Genomic DNA, 25,391 nt, shown 5'->3' on the forward strand with positions numbered 1-25,391 from the left:
ATAAAAGAAAAGAAAAAAAAAGATGCAAGAATATTTTCTATCCTCTTTTCCCAGCTGTTAATTCCTATCACAGATCTGCTTTGATCTGGACTGAATGTTACTATTTCCTCCTTCTTGTCAGCCTGGCTTGGCTGTGAGGGAGAAAAATCTTTTTAAGTCTGATAAACTGGTTTTTTTTTCCCCCCACTCCACCTAAAGACAGAATCAGATAAGCATTTCAAAGTATGTGATTTGTACCAGCAGTGAGGAAAGAAGCAAAGAGAGCGAGTGAGAGAGAGATCAATCTATGATATATATTTATGGGTACTGGTGCCAAACAAATCCCCTAAGTTAACTGTGTCTCAACAGTTTTCTCCTGGTAAAATAGTTAATATGCAGATATCTCTCTGTTGTGCAGACATTTTCATTCTAATTCTTTTCATTTCATTTCATTCTAATTCTTTCGTCTGCATTTTTTTTATGGCACTGCTTCAAAAGCAATCCTATAACAACCTTAGAAAATTGATCACCCTCTCCCGATGTTATATTCTTTTGTTACTAGCTTCATTTCCTTCGCTATGTACTCTACACCTTTCCTGAAACAGTGTGAAGATCAGTGACCCTCTAGGCCTAGGTTGAAACTCGAGTGGTTGAACCAAATAGTCTCAAGAAAGGCAAAGGGGGAGGAAACTGGAATGAAAAAGAAAAGCACATCATAATCACACAGTAGTTATACCTGCATATATATATCAGATGCTCCCCTCCCCATATGCAGTACAGAGTGGAGCAAACTACTGCAGTTATCGGACTTTGCTACTGCCCTCTGCTGGGGAGGGCAGCTTTAAACTCCACTGGGAGTGCTATAAAGCCCTTCTCATGGGTGCTCCCCAGCTTTGTGAGCTATCCACCCACGTCCAGACCCCCAACAGTTTGCACTGCTGCATTCTGTCTCAACGTAGACTTTCTGAAGGGGGCCCACAGCCTGGGCTGCGTTGGCAGAAACGAGGGAGCGACTTCAGTCTCTGGACTCTTACAGACTATACAATTATCTACAATAACAACTATGTTGGGGCATTCCATTTGGTTGGTTTCCCTTACATGATTAACACGTAGTTCTATCTCATAGTGTAGAAGAGACACAACCCTCTGTTACTCCTGTGTCCCCAAACCTTGGACAAAGCAGGGCTATAGCATGGTACTGTAAGACGGTGACAGTTCCATTCACACTAGAAAACAGGAATCGCATTTTAACAGTATTAGAAGATAACTGTATTGTAAGTGAGTCCCCCAAGAGGATTATTTATTGTACTGTAGATGAGCCCTTGTTGTTAAATGTGGCATCCAGTTAGAGGTTAACTCCTTTGCACTCTGTGGTGCAAAATTTGCTTTGTGATCATTAATTGATAATTATTAAAATTCATCTGTTTTCCACACCACCTAATTGCAGCATATACTAGAATATTATTTGAAATCAAAACCAAAGAGTTAAAAAAATAATACTTTTTTGCTTTCATCCACAGGTAATGCAGGTGGTGAAAGAGCAAATAATGAGAGCACTCACTACCAAGCCTAGCTCTCTGGACCAATTCAAAAGTAAACTTCAGAATCTAAGTTACACGGAAATTTTGAAAATCCGTCAATCCGAGAGGATGAACCAGGAAGATTTCCAGTCTCGTCCAATTCTGTAAGTACTTTCCCCTTTCTAAGTCACTTATTGCATGGAAGGACTAAGAAATGTGAATGAAATTTGTGAACTGTTCAGGGGGAACCCAGGGGAAAAATTGCCCAGGGAGCACTGCTCAAAAGCAATGGAGTAGCATCTGATTGAAGTGCATATGTTTTCTTCTGCTGCAAATCTCAGCTGTTTCTTTGAGTTAGGTTCAAACAGATTTGGCTAATCCCTATAGGGCCTAGCGTGACTTATTTGCAGAAAATAATGCTTTGACATTTCCATGCTTTGTGTTGTTATGCGTGCACATTTTTTTTTTAACATGAGTTTTTGTCTTCTGTCCAATGCCCCATAAAGATTCAAAATATCACTTCTCTGAGCCAGGTAAATAGCCCAGAGCAATAGCACCAGTATAAATTTGCTCCATAAAAGAGTGTTTGAGTGATAGTGTCATCTTTTCTTTTGCTTGTGTTATCTTTGATGTTAGTCAGGTACAGTTACTTATTTCTAGGTGATTTCTTGTTAACATATATGCAGTGTAATACCCATTTCATATGGTCTAATGCTACGTATCAATTGTGGTACCTCTATTATAGCTTGCGTCTGCTTCTCAAAATGTCTTCATCTCCATTATATGTGAAAATCCTAGAGATGAGCCATGGACATGACATTTGATCTGCACTGGGGTAGGGCTTGAAACCAAACTAGTGACTTGGGGCAGGTTTATCTTCAGTGGTGCTCAAATCTCATGTCTTTTGATCCAGACTAGCAGAAACCTTTTGAGATAATCAGCTGAGAATCTGTGAGAGTTCCGTCATCTTAAACCAAAATTTCATGAAATGTTGGCCACGTTTGAAGTTGAATGGGACGAAACTGTAAAGATGGATTTGTATTTAGGTATTTCAGTTCCATCACTCCGGAGTTCAAGAGGATTCATGTATGAGACTCTGGGTTTGGTTTATCTGCAAAACTACATGTATGTGCAAACTCCGCGGGCCTTTCTCTGACAGGACAATGGTGAAAGCATAAACTAAGCAGAGTTACAAACTTTAATAATACTAACTGGAATCAAAGGGACAGTGATTCTTTTATGTCTTCACATTATTAGAATGATAGGACCTAGCACCCAGTTAGAATTGATATCACCTGTAGTCTTGTATCTGTTCAAAACTGGATTTGCATCCCTACACTTCAGAGCAGTTCTTTGCCAATCTTTTGTAACCCACAGAGATTCAAAGCAGTTTAGTGGTGCTACACCTGTCCCCAAAGCTTCTTGTTTTCCTCACTTTCCCAGTGAGTCAACTATTTATCAGCGATACAGGTCAACTATTTATACTATTTATATTCACTTTGAGCCTTGCCTACCATGGTGAAATTTGCTAGTGCAGCACAAGCTTTCTGATTCCAAATATCAGGGTTGCTAATCATTGTCACAGTGTATAGTCTGCATCCACAAAATGTAATGAATGCATTCCATGATCCAAATAAAAGCAGTGGAAATGTTAAAGAAACTCATTTCAGATCCAAGACAAATGTTAAGCTTAAGAAATGAATAACTAAGCTATTTAAACAATCATGACTGTATTCATGGTGATTTAAATTCTATGAATTTCCATTTTGATTGCATCTCTGATCACTTATTCTTGATTGTGAAGGGAAAGTGCTCTTTTAGTTTCCCCTGTGATTTGGCTCCATGTACTGAATTCTCACAAACTGTGTAGATGCTACTAATGACGCAAGTACAAAATCATGAATCCATTGTGTGTAAAAGAGAGAACGAGCCAGAGAAGGTAGTTTTGGTCTCCACAGAAACCTAAAGAATTGCAGGTACTTAGAAAGAAATTGTTCCCAACTGAATATAAAGTCAGTAGCCTTATTAAGAGCTGTATTAGGATGTGGCTAATGGATGGTAACTATTCACGGACCCAGCATGACTGAGCCTTTTTGCTGGTGTTCCCACATATAAAATAAAGAAGTTACAGCTCTTCAAACTTTTGGACTACAGTGCTCCAAATAAACTTTTGTTTGAGTTTGAAGTGGGAATGGTTGCATTAATTATTAATTATTATGATTTTATTTATTAATTGCATTAGCTCAGTTTTGCAAGGAGGAATTTGTTTCCCTAAGGTCACAGTGTGGTTGGGACATCAGAGATCAAGTTTAATCTACTTCTAGTTCTGGCAAAACAGCAAATCCATAGGAAAACAGGGTGTGTTTGAATTTGATCAGTTTTGAATGGCTATGGAGGGGTGCACCCACAGTTAGAAGGCCAAATGGAGAAATAGAATAGTTACTAATAGGAATCAGAGCACATCAAGGTTCTGCCCTGAGCCCCTTTTTGTTCATGTTGGTGCTCAATGCACTTACAAAAGACATCCAGAGAGTGGCCCCCCCAGTGCATGTTTTTTGCAGATGATGTAGTGCTTGGGGGTGGGGGGGGCAAAGAGGAAGTGGAAGAAGAGTTAGAAAAATAGAGGTGTGTTTTTGAAAGAAATAGAATGAAAATCAGGAGAAATAAAACAGGTTATGTGGTCAGTAGATTCATTGATACCTTGCAGTAAAACAATGGAATTCTAAGTCTGGGAGCCCAACCATTACCAAAAGGTACGGACAGTCAAGAACCTAGGTTCAACAGTGAAGGGTAATGATGAACTCAATAAGGAACTTTTTAGTGGAACAGGAAAGGCATGGACTAAATGGAAAGAAGTGAGCGACATGATCTGTGATAGGAGAGTGCCTATCAAATTGAAAAATAAGATCTACAAAATCCATTTTGGTATGACTCTGAATGCTGGGCACTGAGGAGGAGGCAGGAGCAGATCTTGAACACAGTGGAAAAGTTAAAATGGATGCTTGGAGTTACCAGGCTGGATTATGTTTGAAATGACTGAATTAAGGGAAGTGTGATGGTGGAATTAATTATAGAAAAGCTGAGAGAAATTCAGGCTTAGATGGTTTGGGCATGTGAAAAGAAGATCAGAAGAATATATAGGAAACAGGGTGTTAAATTTAGAAGCAGAGGGTATGAGAAGGGTTAGGAAGATCCAGAATTAGATGGATGATTGTCATACAAAAGTATTTGATTAGCTGCGGAGTTTCTGAGGAACTGCTTCAAGACAGACTGGAATGGAGAAGGACGACTAAAAGTGCCGACCCCATATAGATGGGATTAAGGCTAACAGAAGAAGAAAAGAAGATGGAAGGGTGTACGCAGTTCTGCTGATCATGTTGCTATGCAAAGCACTAGGTCATTTCTTTGGCACACTAAATAACAGTAGAGCTGGGTGAATAAAAGGCAAAATTATGATGTTTAAGAGGAGGCTGGAGCGGCTTAGGGGGAGTTTGTTAATGCAGCAGTTTTTAGGGAAGGATTGTTTGTAAGTCAGCAACACAGAGGGGAACATTTGGAGGGATTTGGGTTTTTATACCTTTCTTTTATCTTTAATAATTTTCTGCTAGGCTGGAAAATGTCAATAATAACTGTTCAGGAAGCATTAATGATAGGAGAGAATACAATATAACAGATGAAAGGTGCTTTGGGATTATTTTTCTATTGTAATTTAAATCATTATAACACTATAAAATACCCAATTCTAGAAAAAGTGACTGTTGCTGATTGGAAGGAATCTGAGCTGTGAGTATGAAAGTACAGGGCTAGAGGCAGATGAAACTGGTACTAAAAAACACTCTGTTGTTTTTTTAAAAAATTAAAATAATTTCTAAAGATCTTGTGAGCCATGAGTTGCTTAGATGTGTGTTTTAAAAGCAAGTAGCTGATGGTGTGCTGAGACCAATGGGGAGAATCATAAAGTTAGTGACACCTTCTTATTTGGCTGTCTCAAGTGTTTGATCCCTTCCAATTTACTAATCCTTGTGATTATTAAATCATTAAATTAAATTATTTAGTAGAAACTAAAATGCAATCAGCTGTTTTATCCCTTCCTCATATTTTCCTTGCTATCTTGCCCTTTCCCCAGGCACAAACTGGATCTTATGCTATTCTGAAATCATGAGATAAAAATGTTGCAAAAATATATTTAAAATTGTGTTTCTCTATCTTACTGCTCTCCAGATTTGATTTTTAAATTAGGCAGAGTGAGATATTTCTGCCAGTAAGTGGAGTGGCTCTTCTGGTTTGGGGTCCAACCCTACAATGGTTGAACTTCCTCAACTCCCACTGACTTCAGTGGTTGAGGAAACTTAAATGCTTCAGAGGATAAGGTCCTTTATTTAGGTGCGTGGATAGTAATTAGCAGGATTGCTCAGTGTACCCAACCCCGTTTTATATAATCTGAAAGCAGTAAGAGTGAAAGCCTTCCTGACAGTGAGATGAATTAGGTTTTGGAATAGTCTTGCAAAGGAAGTACTTGGTGCCAAGTTGCTTAAGAAAATTAAATCAGGGTTGGACAAAGCACTGGAAAAAGTGTGGTAGAGAGCAATTTTACACTGGTAGCAGCTGCTGACGACACTAGGGTGAAGGCTGACCAGGCAGAAGGGGAGATGGTCTCATGCTAAAGGCACAGGACCTAGGCTTAAGTCACTAGAGGGAGATTTTCAAAGGCTCATTGAAAATCAGTGAGAATTGGTTATCTGTCTCTTCTTTATGCATTTGAAAATCTTCCCAGTAATCTCCACATGCCAAATTTCCCCCTCTGTAATAACTAGGATAATAATACTTCTCACCATTACAGGGTATTTATATCTGTCAGGCACTCAGATACTGCGGTGTTGCAGGACATATCAGTAGAGAGAGAGAAGGCCCCCTCCTCCCTCTCTCTTATGGCAAGAAAGCCTTTAGATACTGAAAAAAGAAAAGGAGTACTTGTGGCACCTTAGAGACTAACCAATTTATTTGAGCATGAGCTTTCGTGAGCTACAGCTCACTTCATCGGATGAATGCATGCATCCGATGAAGTGAGCTGTAGCTCACGAAAGCTCATGCTCAAATAAATTGGTTAGTCTTTAAGGTGCCACAAGTACTCCTTTTCTTTTTGCGAATACAGACTAACACGGCTGTTACTCTGAAACCTGTCTTTAGATACTGAGCCACTTTTGAGAGGTTTTATTTATTTTTGGATTGGTTAGCGTTCAAATTCACTCTCTGTCTCTGGTTTATGTTGGGCAACAGTGTTTTCCAGGGGGAGAGGAGGAAACATGGGAGTTAACGAAAGGGAAACTGCAATCTTGGAGGGGAGGAGACGGGAGTGGGATTTACCTCGCATCACTTCTGTCACCTTGTTAATTTGTAAGTCCACATTTCCCCTGTGCCTTGCCTGCACGCTGTCTGTGTAGGCTGTGAGCTCTTCAGAGCAGAGACAATGTGCTCTCTATATTCAGTGAGCCACCTGGTAAACCTGTTTGGCAGTGGATAAATAAGAGTTATTTAATTTTTCTCAGGTATTATTATTTAGAGGACCCCCAATTTGTGTCAAGTCCTTGGGCCGAGGAAGAAACACAGAGCCTGACCAGTTGCATTAGGATGTACTAGATCAGTGGTTCTCAAACTAGGGCTGCTGCTTGTTCAGAGAAAGTCCCTGGTGGGCCGGGCCAGTTTGTTTACCTGCTCCGTCCACAGGTTCGGCCAATCGCAGCTCCCACTGGCCGTGGTTCGCCGCTTCAGGCCAATGGGGGCTGCAGGAAGGGCGGCCAGCACATCCCTCGGCCCATGCCGCTTCCTGCAGCCCCCATTGGCCTGGAGCGGCGAACCGCGACCAGTGGGAGCCGTGATCCGCCGAACCTGAGGACGCGGCAGATAAACAAACCGGCCCGGCCCGCCAGGGGCTTTCCCTGAACAAGCGGCGGCCCTAGTTTGAGAACCACTGTACTAGATGACCTTTTTAGGTTTTCATGTCTAATTTCTATAGTGTTATGATTCTGTGTACTTTAGTGATAATTATCCAATTTCTGGATTGAACTGTGTAAATATCAAACTGTTCTTCATACTTATGCTTGAACACTTGAGGCCATTTCAGTGAGATGTACACTGTATTAAAGAATTGCTAAACCAATCCAGATTGTGTCTCATTGCTGTTGTATTTGGGGGTCTTTTCTCCGTCTCTTTCCTAAAGAGCACGGAAAACCAAGAAACCTATTCAAGCACTAAAGTCTTTTGACAGTATATAAATACCATGCAGAATATTCATACCATGGCTCTCAGTGGGAAAACTATGGTATTTGAAAATAATCATGAGTACTAATAAAACACTTTCTAGAGGTAGTTTGTTTCTGTAGTTCTAGTCACTTGATATTTGAATGGATCAATTTTTCACAGCTTGTAAATATACAGCAGATTGTGCATCAAGAACTCCTGTTCCGATATACATAAGCATTTAACTAGTACCTGGGAGGATTATGGCCTATCTGATTAAGGACACAATCTTTATGCACAGAACTTGCTATGTTTTCAGTGGGGTTTCTGCATGCAGAGGGCGTGTGAGATGAAGTGATAAGTAAACATGGCAATCAGCATAGATGGAAAGTCTGATGTTTTCCAGAGGGGAGGAATTTTGGTTCACCTCTAAAACTGCACTCCTTTACTGAGTCTTGACTGTGATTACTGCTATACAGAATGATGTCTGGTATTACTTTATTCACACAGCAACCCAAAATTATGGTCTTGACACCCTTCATATTTTATGAATCCTCTACACATTCAGTTACATCTTAGTCTTACTAGATTTGCTGTCAAGTTGATGTTTAAACCTCTCCTTTATATATTCTTAATGAATCTAAGTAAGGAGATAGCCAATGAATTCAGTCACTTGTGCATCCTTAGACACTGTCTGAAATCAACATTTAACGCTAGATACACATTAGTATCAAAATCTATGGAACTTTTCAACAAACTCCATATGGTAGTAAATTCATAGAGCGATATGGAAATAAAAACAATCCAGTATAATCAGTTATTATTTTGTCTGAGCTGGAATTGGGACTGCTCACTATTTTCTCTTGGTGTTTCAGACTGTATAGCTTGCATTATCTTTTCTCTCTTTTACTAAATAATAATGATAACAGGTGCACTTTCGTAGAACATTGCGTCAATTTATCAAGTAAGCATCACAATAATCCTGTGAGGTGCATCACATGCCTTTATGATGTATGATACTAAGTATTATTTTATAGATGGGTTCACTGAGGCACAAGTAGGTTAAATTGCTTCCCTTAGGCCACATACTGACTTACTGACCGTGATGTGAATAGGACCTCCCATTCCTGCACGCCAGCCATTAGACAAACTTCCCTCCTTGAAGCAGACTGTGTGCTGGAGTAAGACTACTATCCCCAAAATCAAGCTCAGCCTCTCATGAGGCTGTCTATCGCAGTGAGAAAAAATGGTATGTGAATAAATCTAAAAAGTGCCTGGTTTTGCTTTGTTTGTTCCAGGGAGCTAAAAGAGAAGATTCAGCCTGAAATCTTAGAGCTCATCAAGCAACAACGTCTTAACCGACTTGTAGAAGGCACCTGCTTTAGGAAACTCAATAGTCGACGGCGACAAGGTACTGCTCAGACCTGGATAGTCTGGCATTTCACTGTTGTTTCTCTATTCTAGTTTAGCTCAAGAGCATAACTTATTGGCAGTATTTGTTTTTAGATCCAACTATTAAGACTTTTCTTTCAAGGAATTACCCAAGAAATCTTTTAGTTAATTTCGTTCTTGAGTGTCCTATGCTTCAGTGGGAATTTTTGAATTTTCCTTATATGAACTCTGACCTGTGGAATAGGTCCAGTCGTTTTAGGCCTAGCATTTGTCAAAAATCTGAAGCAATGGTTTTGCACCAAGAGCTAAATACCTTGCACGCTCTCTTGATCTTCTGGTACCCTGCTGATGACAAGGTCAAAAGCTCTACCTTTCTCTGGAAAATAAGGTTGTAAATTAATAACACACAGCGACTGTGGTATTCAGAACCTGAACGTTCTTTTTTAAAAGACTGCTTTTAAATTGTGCTACTAATTATTTATATACCTCATCAAAGGCCCATCACTTTTACTTGTGGTGAGCACAACTCACCACCCGTCTCTAGTCACTTCCTGTCCTTAATTTTCTTCTTTTATGATCATTTACATTAAACATAATGTGAGGCTTAAATATTTCAAAAGCTAGCAGATTTTAAAAAGTACTCAAATCCATAACCTGTGCCCCTTGGGATGAATAAATTATAGGCATAGAAAAACTATCTTCTCAGCTACGTGCACCATTGCTCAGATTTGGATTGTACAGTTCACTTTACCAAACCACAGTCTACATGATTGTTTTCCCCTAACAGTAGCCCCCTTCTTCCCCAGGAGCAGAAGTTCAGATGAGAAACTGTGGATTCAACATGCTACCCAAAATTGGTTCCAAACTTTGCCTCAATACACCCAGACACTCCCACCCGCATTTTGATGAGATTCACATTTCTATACTTTTATTTTTACTGTAAATGCAACATGAATTAGAAAACTCTAAAAGCTAGGAGTAGATTCTAGAGAGAGTAGATTCTAGAGAGAGAAATATTTGAGAACTAGAGATTGATGTGAAAGGCAGCTTTCTGTGCATAAAATATAGTCCCTGCAATATTCTCATCCTAGAAGATAAGCAGTGCACCATCCTTAACCAAAGCTGATGGATGTTTTTGGAAAATTGCAAATTGGAAAATTTTCCAGGATGAAGATGAAGAAAAGATGGCCAAATCATTCAGCTTTAAATCGTTATAATCTTAATGTTTAATAATATGTAATGAACCAATTGCACAGGATTTTCAGAAAGGGGAAAAAAAACATCAGTGTGCCATTATAAATGTTTACACAGATCCACAGAGACATGTAACATACATTTTCAGCAGCATCTTCTGCACAGTTGCTGAGTGGTCAAAGAGACTTGCTTTGGTTTGGCCATCATCACCTGGCTTTGGTTTTAGCTAAACCAAACCACAATCCTGGGATTGTTTGGATCTGGGATCCGTTTTATTTGAACCACCAAAGTTCTGCGGGGGGAGAGAGGAAAGAGGTTGGGTAAAACGTTTTTGGGAAAATCTCTACAGGAAAGATGGAATATTTTTGGTTCTTTAAGTAATGGATTGTTTTAAACTAGTGTCAGTTCAAAAAAACATGAGCCAGATTCTTAGCTGGTGTATATTGGTGTAGCTCCATTCACTTCAACAGAATTATACTAATTTACACAAGTTTAAAATCTGGCCCATGGTCAAAAAGTTCCTTGCACCATGCCTTGCAAAGAACTATATTGGACAATCAAATTAATTGCTTTAGTATCATATTTATGCAGCACCATAAGTGTGCATGCTGCTTTGCTGGCAAATAAAAGACATGATCCCTCCTGGTGACTGGGTGTACCAGGCCTTTGTGGCCCCCCCCTGGAGGCCCCACTATTCTGCTGCACCCCACCTCAGAAAACAGTTCTCTGTGAAGAACAGAGCAACCCTTTGGAAACCAGCAAGATTTGGCCTCTGGCAGTCAGAAGGGCTAGGGACCAGCAACAGCCAATCAAAGCTCAGCAGGCTGAAATAAAAGGTAGCTGCCTGCTGTCAATGAGTCAGTTCCTACCTGGAGCCAGAGGAGCAAGGCAGGATGCTCCACAGGCTGCAGCCAGAGGAACCAGGCTGGGTCAGGGACTATTATTGGCCATAGTCAGTGGCTGAGAATAAGAAGGAACTCTGCTGATTCAATCCCTGGCAGGGAATTAAACCCAGAAAGAGTAAGAAACTAGTTTGTTTATTATTGGCCCTGATGGGCAAAGACCTGTTTCTAATTTTTGAGTTTGTCGTACCCCTGAAGGGCCCAGCGACATAAGGCCCACAGAGGCCGTCTGACAGTCTGCAGGAGGACACTGGTAGCCGAAGAGAATGGCAGTACCATGACCAGACGGCAATGGGGTGCTCAAGGGATGAATGAAACCCACCACACTCGCCCAAAGAGCTGACTTATCTATGGGCTATAACTGTGCCCTTAGGATACTTCTGCACTTTGAAGGGGGTGCCCTCCACCGCGCCCCATCAGGAGCTCTAGCATACATTTTTACTGATTCAGGGACAGCTGCTGCACCACTTTTTGCAAAGGCGCTTGCATATGCTTCTCCTCCCACACGTTGGTATCAAGGAAGCTAGTGATGCTGTTGATGCTAAACTCACAGAGACCTTGTGCCCAGTAAAAAGTAAGGACCGTGATGGGCTTACTTAGACTGTAAGCAATTTGAGACAGGGAGTGTCTTTTTTGTTACGTGTGTCTGTGGTGCCTAGTACAATGAGGCCTTGGTTCTTTGAATGGGGCTTTTAGGTGCTACTGCAATATAAATAGCTAATAATAATGGGTGCGAAGTGGGGAAGCCTCCATGAGTTTTCTTCTCACCTCTCTTCTGTGCACACAAGTTGAGCCAATCTCCTCAAATCTGAAAGTTTAGTCTTAACAAGATAAGTAACTGGAAAAAGAACAAAAACCCAGCAACAATGGGGGGCAGTAAGAGAAAGGAAAATGGTTACAACAGTAAGGTCATGTAGTTGCTCTGATTTATTATGTCTGCATCTTGATCCATCCTTTTTATGATTTTTTTTTAATATAACACCTGGAGCAAATGTTCCAAGTCTGCAGAATGTGCAAAGAGGTATCTTAACACGGCCACCCATCAGAAACGAAAACCATTTAATTGCCCATTTAAAAAATAATTAACTGGCATTATTCTGTGATAAAGACTCCAGAGCAAACTTCTATTAAGACTGTTGTCTGAACAGGTGGTAGGATACACATGGGTAGTCACAGTGGGTTGAAGAATTGACTTAAGAAATAATGAGTAGAGAGCTTGCAAACTCTGTCACTCTCAGAGGGGTAAATCTTTTTCAAATTTGGATTTAGCTGGAAATCCTCCAAGCCAATGACTGCCTCAGTGGGGTGGTCTTGAAATGGAATATGGAATATCTGCAGTCATATCACTGCCTTTTGTACTTGAAAATGGGGTTATCATAACAGCATGAGCTCTCTCGCTATATCAAGAAGTCTTTGATTGTTGCCCTAGCAGAACTTCTGAAGAGCTTGTTGATTAAAATAGAGAGAGAGAGTGAGCACTTCCCTATATATTACCCCCAAAAGCTTCCACAGAATATGAGAACTTTTTCCTGGTATAAAGAAAAGGAGTACTTGTGGCACCTTAGAAACTAACAAGTTTATTTGAGCATAAGCTTTCATGAGCTACAGCCAAGTGAGCTGTAGCTCACGAAAACTTATGCTCAAATAAATTTGTTAGTCTCTAAGGTGCCACAAGTACTCCTTTTCTTTTTGCGAATACAGACTAACACGGCTGCTACTCTGAAACCTTTCTGAATAAAGAAGAATGAAATGGAAAAACAGACTGTGCGCTCTTAGGCCATTGTGTAATGTCAGAGCATAATGCTTCATGAATCACCATTTTATTAAAATGGTGACTGTCGTCTGGCAGTTAGCCAGTTCGGAACGTGGAGTGATCTGTCTGCTGCCATAGTTTAGCCTGGAAAGAAAGGGGAAGAGAGCCAAGCAAAAGCCCACAGAGCACTCAGAAACTCTCCAAGTTATTTCTGGTGGAGCTAAGTAGTAGAAAAGCCTTCCTGTAAGTGAGTTTTATTGGGCAAAATAGATATATTGACATTGTCACCCAGCACACCCATGGTTTATGTTGCCGGGTGCATTATTTTGGAAGAAATGCCCTTTTGTCTTTAATAACATACAATTTCTCTTTAATCTTCATAAAGTGGGAAACTATGTACTGCAGCTAAAGACTCTTGAGTAGTAATTTTTGCATGGAGGAGGAAGCCTGGTTATATAACCCTTGAAATTAACAACGCAGGGGCAGCATGTTTTTGAAGAGGACCTGCGATAGGAATTTAAAGGGGAAAAAAGTCCTTTGCAGTTTGTGCTAAATGCCTCCACTAACCAGGAGTAGAGATGAATCAGCTTTAATTGAAAATAGTTAATTCAAAACACATCCTTTCTCCTTTTAGTTTCTGCAGCATTTTCTTTTCTACAGGCAGCCTCCTCCACCTACTCTTGTTTTATAAAAATAAAAATGCAAAAATAGAAATCTGAGAGTTTGTTGAGGGGTAATTGGTTAGCCTAATACCTCAAGTAGCTCTGCAGATCAATTAATTAAGGCTCACATAGAAGTCTTATGTAGGCCACAATGATCTCTGTCTAAATATGCAGGTTAATTAAAATCATAAATAAAGACCATTTACAGAGGGAGAAAAAGTACTTGAATATAAATTCAAAACATTGAAAAGAAAAATATGAATCTACCCATAGCAATATTGAAATGTGCAAGGTCATTTAGTTACCTGTATTCTAATAGCACTACAAGACCACAGGCTGTACTTGGTGTGAATTTTTTGCCCAAGGATTCTTTAATTGCTTACAGTGTGGATTGTATTTCAGTATAAAACTTGGAACATGGGCCATCTCTTCTCCTGTTTGTGACCATGTGGACCACTTCCTTTCCTGGTCCTAATCATATAATACTGTTGTGGCACCCACAGCATACAGTTTACATGGAACAGTAATATTAGGAAACCATTTAATGTATCTTAGCTGCCTTTAATGCAATTGGAAACAGCACCATGTGAAGAGCCAACACTAGGTAGACCATCAGCAAGTGCTCACCAATGGTCCCCAGACCACAATTTGAGAGCTGGAATCCTAAATTTAACAAAGTGGTAAGATGCCATTTAGCGAGACAAGGTGGATGAGGTAATATCTTTTATTGGACCGACTTCTGTTGGTGAGAAAAACAAGCTTTCAAGTTTACATAGAATTCGTCAGGTCTGGGAAATATACTCAGAGTGTTACAGCGAAATACAAGGGTGGAACAGATTGTTTAGCATAAGTAGTTAATGGCCATTCAAGGTGATGTGGCCCATTAACACCCCTCAAGTCAGAGGAGGGGGAGAAGAAAAAGAAGATGGCAAGGTGGGGGGTAAGGGTTAAGTGGGTTATAGACTTGTAATAAGCCATAAATCCAGTGTCTCTATTCAGTACATGATTTTTAGTATCTAGCAAAGTGATGAATTTAAGTTCCCAGGTTTGTCTTTAAAGGTGTGGTGCAGGTTTCTTTGAGGATGAGGACTAAGGTCAGATATTGAGTGAGTGCTTTGTGATATGATGGTTTTGTCTCTTATTTTTCTGTGTGTATTCATTCAAGAGCATAATGATTGTCACATTTCACACACATAGTTTTCTTGGGGCATTTAGTGCACTGGATGAGGTACACCACATTGTGACAAAAAGAAAAGGAGGACTTGTGGCACCTTAGAGACTAACCAATTTATTAGAGCATAAGCTTTCGTGAGCTACAGCTCACTTCTTCAGATGCATATCGTGGAAACTGCAGCAGGCTTTATATATACACAGAGAATATGAAACAATACCTATTCCCACCCCACTGTCCTGCTGGTAATAGCTTATCTAAAGTGATTTCCAGCACAAATCCAGGTTTTCTCACCCTCCACCCCCCCACACAAATTCACTCTCCTGCTGGTGATAGCCCATCCAAAGTGATAACTCTTTACACAATGTGCATGACAATTAAGCTGGGCTATTTCCTGCATAAATCCAGGTTCTCACATCCCCCTCACCCCCATACACACACAAACTCACTCTCCTGCTGGTAATAGCTCATCCAAACTGACCACTCTTCAAGTTAAAATCCAAGTTAAACCAGAACATCTGGGGAGGGGGGGTAGGAAAAAACAAGAGGAAACAGGCTACCTTGCATAATGACTTAGCCACTCCAAGTCTCTATTTAAGCCTAAATTAATAGTATCCAATTTGCAAATGAATTCCAATTCAGCAGTTTCTCGCTGGAGTCTGGATTTGAAGTTTTTTTGTTTTAAGATAGCGACCTTCATGTCTGTGATCGCGTGACCAGAGAGATTGAAGTGTTCTCCGACTGGTTTATGAATGTTATAATTCTTGACATCTGATTTGTGTCCATTTATTCTTTTACGTAGAGACTGTCCAGTTTGACCAATGTACATGGCAGAGGGGCATTGCTGGCACATGATGGCATATATCACATTGGTGGATGTGCAGGTGAACGAGCCTCTGATAGTGTGGCTGATGTTATTAGGCCCTGTGATGGTGTCCCCTGAATAGATATGTGGGCACAGTTGGCAACGGGCTTTGTTGCAAGGATAAGTTCCTGGGTTAGTGGTTCTGTTGTGTGGTGCACATTGTGTAAAGAGTTATCACTTTGGATGGGCTATCACCAGCAGGAGAGTGAATTTGTGTGGGGGGGTGGAGGGTGAGAAAACCTGGATTTGTGCTGGAAATCACTTTAGATAAGCTATTACCAGCAGGACAGTGGGGTGGGAATAGGTATTGTTTCATATTCTCTGTGTATATATAAAGCCTGCTGCAGTTTCCACGATATGCATCTGAAGAAGTGAGCTGTAGCTCACGAAAGCTTATGCTCTAATAAATTGGTTAGTCTCTAAGGTGCCACAAGTCCTCCTTTTCTTTTTGCGAATACAGACTAACACGGCTGTTACTCTGAAACCTCACATTGTGACAGGCATGTGTAGGACCCATGGATCTTGAAAGGTGTGTTGTGTGGGGTGTTGATCATCATAGAAGTGGAGATGTGTCTGCAGGTTGTATCTGTTGTTCTGGTGCCACTTTAAGTTGGTGTGACTTGATCTGTGGGAGCTTACTTCTGATGATGAGCATGCAGAGGTTGCGGGGTTGTTCGAAGGCCAAAAGTGGGGGTTGAGGAAAGATTTCTTTCAGGATGTGGCCCCCATTAAGTATGGGTTGTACTTGTTTGATGATACTCCGTATTGGTGCCAGTGTTGGATGGTAGGTGTTACAAGAGGTGTGCAGTTGGAAGAGGGTTATTTCTGTATTGAAGCAGATTCTCTCAGGGTATTTGAGTGACCCATTCCATGATGCGATCTACTTCTCTGGTGAAATGTTCTTGTTTGGTAAAGGCAGTTTTACGTGTGTTCAGGTGTATATCCCAAACTTTCTCCGCAGAGTATGTTCTGTGGTATCTGAGTGCCTAGCTATAGATAACAGATTTCTTCATGTGTTCGGGGCAATTACTGGATCTGTGAAGGTAGGTGTGGTGATCCAGGAGTTTCTTGTATATACTTGTCTGTAGAGTTCCATTGTTGAAGCTGGTTTCACAGTAGCAGCCGTGTTAGTCTGTATCCGTAAAAAGAAAAGGAGTACTTGTCGCACCTTAGAGACTAACAAATTTACTAGTCTTTATTGTTGAAGCTGATTGTGGTGTCCAGGAAGTTGATGTTAGTGTGGGAGTGTTCTAGAGAAAGAATAATGGGTGGGTGGTGGTTGTTGAAGTTGTAGTGGAAAATCCATGAGGGAATTTAGGTTATCTAGCCAGAGGCTGAAAATATCAATGTATCTCAGGTATATCGTTGGTTTCTTGGGCATTTGTCCAGAAATTCTTTGTCAGGGTGGCCTGCGAAGAGGTTAGCATATTGGTGAGCCATCCTAGTACCCATGGCTGCCCCCATGGTTTGAACGAAGTGTTTTGTTGTTGAATGTAAAATTATTATGGGTGAGAATGAAATGGATGTGTTTGGCAATAACTTCAACAGAGAAAGCCCGGGAGCTTAAATTTGTAACTTTGCGAGACACTAAAAATCATGGACTGAATAGAGACATTGTTTTAATAAACCATAAATCCAATATATACCCACTTGAGGGGGAGGGATAGCTCAGTGGTTTAAGCATTGGCCTGCTAAACCCAGGGTTGTGAGTTCAATCCTTGAGGGGGCCATTTAGGGATCTGGGGCAAAAACTGGGGATTGGTCCTGTTTTGAGCAGGGGGTTGGACTAGATGACCTCCTGAGGTCCCTTCCAGCCCTGATATTCTATGATTCTATGAACACAGACCCCTTAACTTTTTTTTTTTACCTCCCTCTACCCATGAATGGAGAAGTGTTAACTGGCCACTTTACCTTTAATGGTCCCTTGAAATGTGTTAACTACTTATGCTAAACAGTCTGGTCCACCTTGCATTTAGCTGTGACACTCTGAGTACATTTCCCAGACCTGAAGAAGAGCTCTGTGTTTGAAAGCTTGTCTCTCTCATCAACACAGGTTGGTCAAATAAAAGCTATTACCTCACTCACCTTGTCTCTCCAATATCATGGGACTAGCATGGCTACAAAAACACTGCATTCAAGATGGCATTTAGTTAACAGGCTCCTGCAGCTCTAGTTTGAAGATCAAATATTTTAAGCAAAAAATTCTTTAGAAGGTTAAAAATCAGAGCATTTAAACTTGGTTTCTAAAAGAAGACTCTCTAGCAACTCTACTTAATTACACCAGCTGCCATATACTTGGAAGAGGGATGTTTAAATGTTCTGTTTTTTTCAGATTTTATAGAAAAAGTACAGTTAACTGGTCCAGTTTCCTCTAGTGGCAAGCTTTGAGTCCCCTGCAGAAAATTTGCCCTGAAGAGGGTCACAGCAGTAGTTGGGAATCTGAAGCACTCGGTACAAACCACAAAGCGAGTGGGGCCAGCAAGACAGAAGATTCCATCAGCTATAAATACTGGTAGAGCACCCTGTAACATACTGATTGAGTATAAACCCAGTGAAACTAAACCTGGCCCAGCCAGGCAAGATGCCTGATGGATAGCTGCCTGTCCTTCCCCAAGGGATGAATTTTGGGATGGGACTGAAAATTCTACCCGCTGACACACACAGGAGTGAGTTAAGCCTAGAGGATAGTTGGCATAGTGAAGTAAAGGGATGATAAAATGAGCCAATGGAAAATGAGTGAATTTAACCTTTTCCAGTGTACAGGTCTAGGGAGGAACAATAATTAGGGTTAGGGCAGAGGACTGGGAATCAGGTAACCTGTGTTCTATTCCAAGTTCAGCCTCACATTTTCTAAAATACTTTGGGCAAAGCCATTTTAAGCCCTCTGTCCTCCAGGTTCCCCATCTGTAAACATGAGAAAAATAATACTTACTGTACTTGATTGCCAAGATCAGATCATTAGTGTTTATAAAGCTCTCTGAAGTCCTCAGATGGAAGGCACTGTGAGAACTGTATTATTATCTATCTAGTTGTAATCTTAGTAATCATGCTGGTATCCCTAATAACATCAGTAATTCAACGAGAATGAGCAAACCAGACTTAAGAACTGGCTAGGTGGTTTTAATAGCATGGTAGTTGTGAGTACCAATAAATCATGGCCCTTCTTTGTCACTCAATATTGTTTCTTATAGCAACAAGTTATCCTCCCAGAAACTACTGTTGTATTAATTTAGATAAATTTATGGGCCTAAAGAGTTAAAGGTGTGAACATGACTCTGAAACTGTCCAATATTAAACAGTTTTAAATAAGGTTTGGGTTTGATATACAGACCTCAGCCTGCTTAATACAATGGGAATCACATTAGGCCGTTCTTGCCAAAGGTTAGAAATGTATTGATTGGAACACATGAAAAGGGAAAAGAACAGAAAAAAATCAAAACAAGGCAAAAAGCATTGAAATTGACTGATTATGAAAAACAAACTTAATCAAAAACCTGTCAAAGTTCCTTTGCAGAGACGGTAAATACTGGTTAAAGTCTCTTTTCAGTCGAACAGTTCTCCGTGGAAGGGAGGAAAGCGTTATTTCTGTTAAATATTGAGTCTTTCCTGCTTTTAACAACATGGACAGACGCAGAAGGAAGAGAAGATATAGAACAGTAAAGATCGGGGAAATACGGCTTTTGTTGATGTTCTTAGGATAGAAGGTGACTGGTCAGACATGGATGGATGCTTTGGACTTGCAGGTTGGCTATGATAGCGGATGTTCTGGACTCTGGCTCACTTCCCTGTTCAGGGATGTCATCCGATTGGTCTGGTCAGGTTCCTATCCTTCACTGGTCCTTCTCAGGCTGAGCATTTCTGGATGGGCCATCTCATTTCACCATGCTGGTGCTGTGCAATACAGTTAATCTCATGATCAGATGAAAAGCTGAGAGAAAGAGAGAATAGGAGGAAGAGGGTTCGGGATGAAAAGGAACATGCAAGGAGGGGAAGACACAGCAAGATTTCACCTGTATCAGGATGGTGATCTCACTGATGCAGCAATGATCATCAAGCATCCCCACTGGCATATCAAGGTCTGGTGTCACAGCAACAACCCTTCCCACAGTGATGGCACAAAGTTTTATTTTTCTCCCCAAAAGTCTCTCTTTTTTTTTTTAAGGGCCCCGAAAAGGTGATGAGTGGAATAATCCATCCTCTGTTTATTTCGCCCACCAATTAGGCCTAATATCCAAAGCATCAATTTTAGTCCACTGATTTCTGATCCTCTATTCCTCTGGTTTACCAGTCACAATTTTAACACAGTCCTTCAGTAAACTATTTTTGTTTAAATTAGCTTAATCTTTCTGTCTTCTTCTCACATCTTTTCTTAAGTAGTTTTATGTAACAAGTCATGGTGATAATTCTTGAACCATTACCCACTTTTTACCAGTTAGGCTAACAATTAGGGTAAATTTCTACACCCAATTATCACAACACCACCCATTCTAAAGAAGAGTTTTATCAGTGCATGTATAACATTAGATGAAAAATTAAGGGTTTTGTGCCCAGCTCTCAGCAAAGGGCCCTAGACTATGGAGCATCTCTACCAAGGGAAATCAGGCTCAGCCTAAGACTAACAGTGTTGAGGGCAAAATGCAAGCTGCCCAATTTTGATCTGACCATTTCACTAAGGAAGAAAAAATTTCTCCACATATATGCACAGACCCACAACTCTACAGAGTGCAGAGTTAAAGTTCCATTTTGAAATTCCTTTCCAGTTTTTTAAGTCCCGGCTCAGTACCTCGATACCAAGATAATCATTTTTAAAGGCTCTACAGGCCTTCCTAGCTGTGCTTTCTTGATTTAAAACTGCTTCTTCCTAAAAATGATTAAAAGGTGTAAGAACTTGCACTTATATTTTCTTTTCATTGGTTTATAGGTATTTGGAGCTGGAAGACAAAAAATGCATTTTTATCAGCTTAACGTTTCTTGGTCCTAACCATAAACATGGTGTCCTCTCTTTTTCTTATTACTTAGCATCATTTTGCATGGGTCCTGTTTTAGTTTATCCTTTAGTGTAAAAAACAACTGAATCAAAACATTTACCAAACCTACCATGTAGTAAAATAGCAACATGCACCTGCGCTGCTTCACACACCTCCTATAAACCAACATGATACCTTGTAAAGTGGAGATCCCTAAAGATGGTGCATCAAGCTGAAAACTAGCTAGCTATGGCTGTGATGGGTGTGGCAAGACACAAAAGGAAAATGAGATCTGTTTTCAATTGTTAATATACTGGTTTTCCTTCTCTCAGCCTGGGTAGTATGGTCATTGGAACCATATAGCTGACGGAATATCATTAGTTCCTTTTGAAGGTCTCATTTAAATCATTTCCCCTGCCAGCAAAGTTTTACCATGGCGGCAGTTATGAATGGGACTCCTGGAGAGTTGCACTGGACACACGATGAGCTGCCGTCTATGATTATTAGTTCTTTAATTATCCTTTTGACATTAGGAATCATTTTACAGGCCTTCCTAGCTAGGCTTTCTTAGTTTAAAACCATTGCTTCCTAAAAATAATGTAAAGGAGTAAGTACTCGCATTTGTATTTTCTTTTTGTTTTTTAGAGATTTGGAGCTGGAAAAAGGTTATTAAAACACTCTGATCATTAGAATGTTAATGATCTGGTCCATTTTAGCTCCTTCAATAACTCCAGTGCATAGTCTTTGATGATTCTCTCCATGTTTCATATTAATTGTCCTTATTGACACCATCCACTTACTCATTGCCCAAAGGTATTGAGACTATAGTAAGGGCATGCCGACTTTCAATAGGAAGAAAGGATATTTTTAATCATAAGAAATTGCTAGCTATGTTCTCGTGTACTGTCCAAAATTGTAAAACTGTCTCATGAATAGATGAGGTTGCTATTAGAGCTAGAGATTATATCCTGATACTGTATTTAATAGGAATGCCTCTTTTATGAACGAAAAGGACAAGTTGTTCCAGTGCTGGATGGGGGCAGGATATGTTTTTTTTAAGCATTAGGTTTGAAACATTTCTGGTAAAGCTACCTAGAACCAGAGGTTCAAATCCAGGGAGAATTAATTCAACCATACATTCTTCCAAGACTCATAAATTGAATGCCAAGCAGTTTTTTATGGGTCCTTCATATAAGACCATATAAACTGAGGGCCCTGTCTGCTCTCTTATGAAGCCCCTATAAAATTTTTGTAAGTACAGAGGCTTCTGGTTTCTCGACTACAACTTCCCTTCTCCCCAGTGCTGTGCAACACACTATGTGCTGGTTACCTGCAGCCCTCCATCCCAGGGATAGCTGTGTTTCAGTGGCACTTTATGTACATAGCACGAGACTCTAAACCCAGGCACACAAAAGTAAATCAATTAACTCTGGGGTTGCTCCAGATTAATTTTGTGTAACTGAAATTAGAGTCTCTCACCCTAGTTCATAAAGTGCTCTGAGTTCTTTCAGGAGAAGGTGCTACATAAATAGAAAAATATTTGCATTTATTATTTTCCAAATATTTTTGCACATTTGCTGAGTGAAAAAAGCTAATACACAGTGAAAAATAGCTAAGAGAGGGGATCACATGCACAGTTTAAAAATCTATGATGTTCAATCATGTCTCTCCATTAGGTGATTGTTTAATTTATTTTAAAGCAGGGACAGTGGGACTTATAGGATTCCTAAAAATGTCAGGCTCATGAAGCTAGTCTGGTACTCTGGGACTGTGTCTATACTAACCTTTCCCCTAAAATTTCTCACCATGGGTGCCACTCCACTGGTGATAGATATGTTGGGAATGGTGATGTAGACAAGCCACTAGGCAGGCACTAGCATTTTAACCACCATTTTGTCCAACCTTGCTCAAAGTTTTAGGCGAGTCGTAGTTCAGGTGTAACAAAATTGCATTTTTGACAGCATACTGTGGAATGTTTATTAGAGGTGCTGTGGTACACTTGGTACCTGGCTGGGAGTCTGGAGTTATTCTTTCAAAAAGGGAATTGGCAGGCAGTGACCTTGTATGTTAGCTAGTATTTTAGTCTGGCTCTGCCAGGAAATATTAGTGGTAGCAGTTCTTGGCAAATATTAAGAGGAATAATAACTGAAGAAGCTGAAGATGGGAAGAAGTATAAATATACTTGGGCTCCGAGAGAACAATATGCATTTGTGGATGTACAAAGTAATGACTTATTTGTTATCTAGAGCAGGGATTGGTAAGCCCCTAGCTGGCTGGGCCAGTTTGTTTACCTGCCGTGTCTGCAGGTTCAGCCGATCACAGCTCCCACTGGCCATGGTTCACCACTCCCGGCCATCAGGGACTGCGGGAAGCAACAACCAGCACATCCCTCGGCCCGCACCGCTTCCCGCAGCTCCCCATTGGCCTGGAGCGGCGAACCACGGCTACTGGGAGCTGCGATCGGCCGAACCTGCAGACATGGTAGGTAAACAAACCAGCCCAGCCCGCCAGGGTCTTACCCTGGTGGGCCACTGCGAAAGGTTACCGATCCCTGATCTATAGAATAAGGCTCTTGGTGATGTAGTTATTGAAACCATAGGGAAATTATTATTATGTTCTGTAACACAGTAAGTGTACATGGTGTTTTATAACGCATATCAGAAGGCAAGGGCCACAGTTTTCAAATGTAAATAGTCATTTTTGGGTGCTCCATTTGAGATGTCTTAAATGGGTATGGTTCTCAATTACTGAGCACTCTGCCCTTCTTCCAAACAGTCCCCTTAAAGGCATCTCAGGTTAGGCACCCAAAGTCACTAGTTTCTCTTGAAAACGTTAGCCTAAGTCTCTTCCCAGAAGGGTTCTTGTTTAACACTGGTTTTCGTAAATGGTGGCTGAATGAAAAAGAAATGCTGCAAGAGGACCAGTTCAAAGACTCTTCTTAATTATGTGAATTATTGTGAACAGGCAAAGTCCTTGCCCTCCTCAAAACACATCACACATTCTTTAACCATTACACAATACTACTTCCCTGCAGTTTACCATATGAAATGAATAACTTTTCTCCTAAACTATTGGTGGATGAAGATGAAAACAGATATTAACCTTTTTTAATGTATTATTTTGTCAGACAAATTTTGGTATTGTCGATTATCGCCCAATCACAAGGTCTTGCACTACGGAGACTTGGAAGAAAGTCCACAGGGAGAAGTTCCTCATGATTCTTTGCAGGATAAATGTAAGTCATGTAAATGTGCTGGCTCTTCTATTAGTTAATTTTTAAGTTACTTATTTGCCTTTAAGATGATGCAGTATAAATATCTCCATTAATGGGCCCAGTATGCCATGCCCCTCTGGTTAAGGTATATCTTGTCATAAGCATTCTTCTCAAATACAGACCTCTGGGCAGTCTATAAAGTTTGTCAGCCTGCAGTGATGGTAGAGCTTGAAAAGTGTGTATTTTTTCAAGGCTATCCAATTGCAACTCTACCCAGAAGGATGTGACCGATTCCAGTCAATTTATGCCGACATTTGGATTGTTCACCTCAGTTCTCTTGTTTAGCTTCATTTTGAAACCCAAAATAAGCGACCAGATCTTGTCTTTGCGAATCCATGGGTGGCATAGATCTGCTCTTGTGGCCCGGGAACTTGTGAGATCTGGGTTCAATTCCAGACTCTGCTACAGCCTTCTTCTGTGTCCCTGAGAAAATTGTTTAATCTCTTATTGCTTCACTTCCTCATCTGTAAAACAGGGATAATAATTCTCCTCTACCTCATGGGGGTTGTAAGAACATACACATTAATGATTAAGCAATATTCCAGGACTCCATGATGGGGGCAGGCCACAGAAATATTTAGATAGTAAGCATGGACATTTTTTGATGCGTTCATGTATCACTCTCAAGTTTTGGAAAGTGTGCATGAGGAATGCATACTCTGGTTTCAGATGAGTCCTCTTTTGAACTTTTAGTTTCGAAATGTTATGTTTTCTACATAGTAACACAATTCATTCTCACTGCCTCATCAGACTGCGGATGTCAAATAAAATCAATTTGGAATAGTAAACACCTTTTGTAAGTGAAGACAGCTGTTCCTGCTCCTGTAAATGGTCTAGTATCTGGGAGATAAATCCATGATGGAGAGCAGATGAAGGTCTTTTTCAAAAGTTGAGACAACTAGCTTGATTATAATGGTTGCATGCGCTTAAATGATACCCCATTTCTCAGAATAGTGTAACTTCTCTCTTTTCAGTGTGGGTTATGTGTCCTCCTCTGTGCCCAATCAACAGAGCATGTCACTCTTTCACAGATCCCATCTAGGGAACGTAAAGAGAGATTTTCAAGAGCACCTAAGGAATTTAGGAGCCCAAGACCTATTGAAACTCATCCCCTTTTGAAAGTGTCCCCCTTAGCTTAAGACATAGAGGCTCAAACTGTAGCTCAGGAGGTCCTAGATTTGGTCTTTGATGATGACCAAGATAATAGTCATGACACATCACCCCAAAAAAATGAGACTAAAACTTAAAGAATGGGTAAGAAATCATTTCCTTGTATTTTGTCCTCATTAGTAATAAATGTCATTCTTGGCATTATCGTATCAGTCATCTGTGAGTAAAGTTCATACAAGTTTATTCTGCTTCCTTAGTGAAGTAAAAGAATAATTTTGCAGACTTTGGGAATTTCTCCAGCCTGAAAACTGAGAGAGAAATAACTTAATAACCTAAACTTCTTAATTGATTAATAAAAATAAATC

General features: G+C 40.4%; 1 protein-coding gene across 5 annotated transcripts in view; it reads left to right on the forward strand.

The window, feature by feature from the left end:
* Positions 1-25,391, forward strand: part of ELMO1 (engulfment and cell motility 1) — a 413,997-nt gene that overhangs the window by 372,410 nt on the left and 16,196 nt on the right. For all 5 annotated transcript variants that reach the window (XM_073332875.1, XM_073332876.1, XM_073332878.1 and 2 more), the window contains 3 exons: positions 1,500-1,663; positions 9,035-9,147; positions 23,770-23,877. In XM_073332875.1, coding sequence (XP_073188976.1) covers positions 1,500-1,663; positions 9,035-9,147; positions 23,770-23,877 — 385 coding nt within the window. The remainder of the gene's footprint in view (positions 1-1,499; positions 1,664-9,034; positions 9,148-23,769; positions 23,878-25,391) is intronic.

Source organism: Lepidochelys kempii, chromosome 2, assembly GCF_965140265.1.
Source record: "Lepidochelys kempii isolate rLepKem1 chromosome 2, rLepKem1.hap2, whole genome shotgun sequence".
Lineage (NCBI taxonomy): Eukaryota > Metazoa > Chordata > Testudines > Cheloniidae > Lepidochelys > Lepidochelys kempii.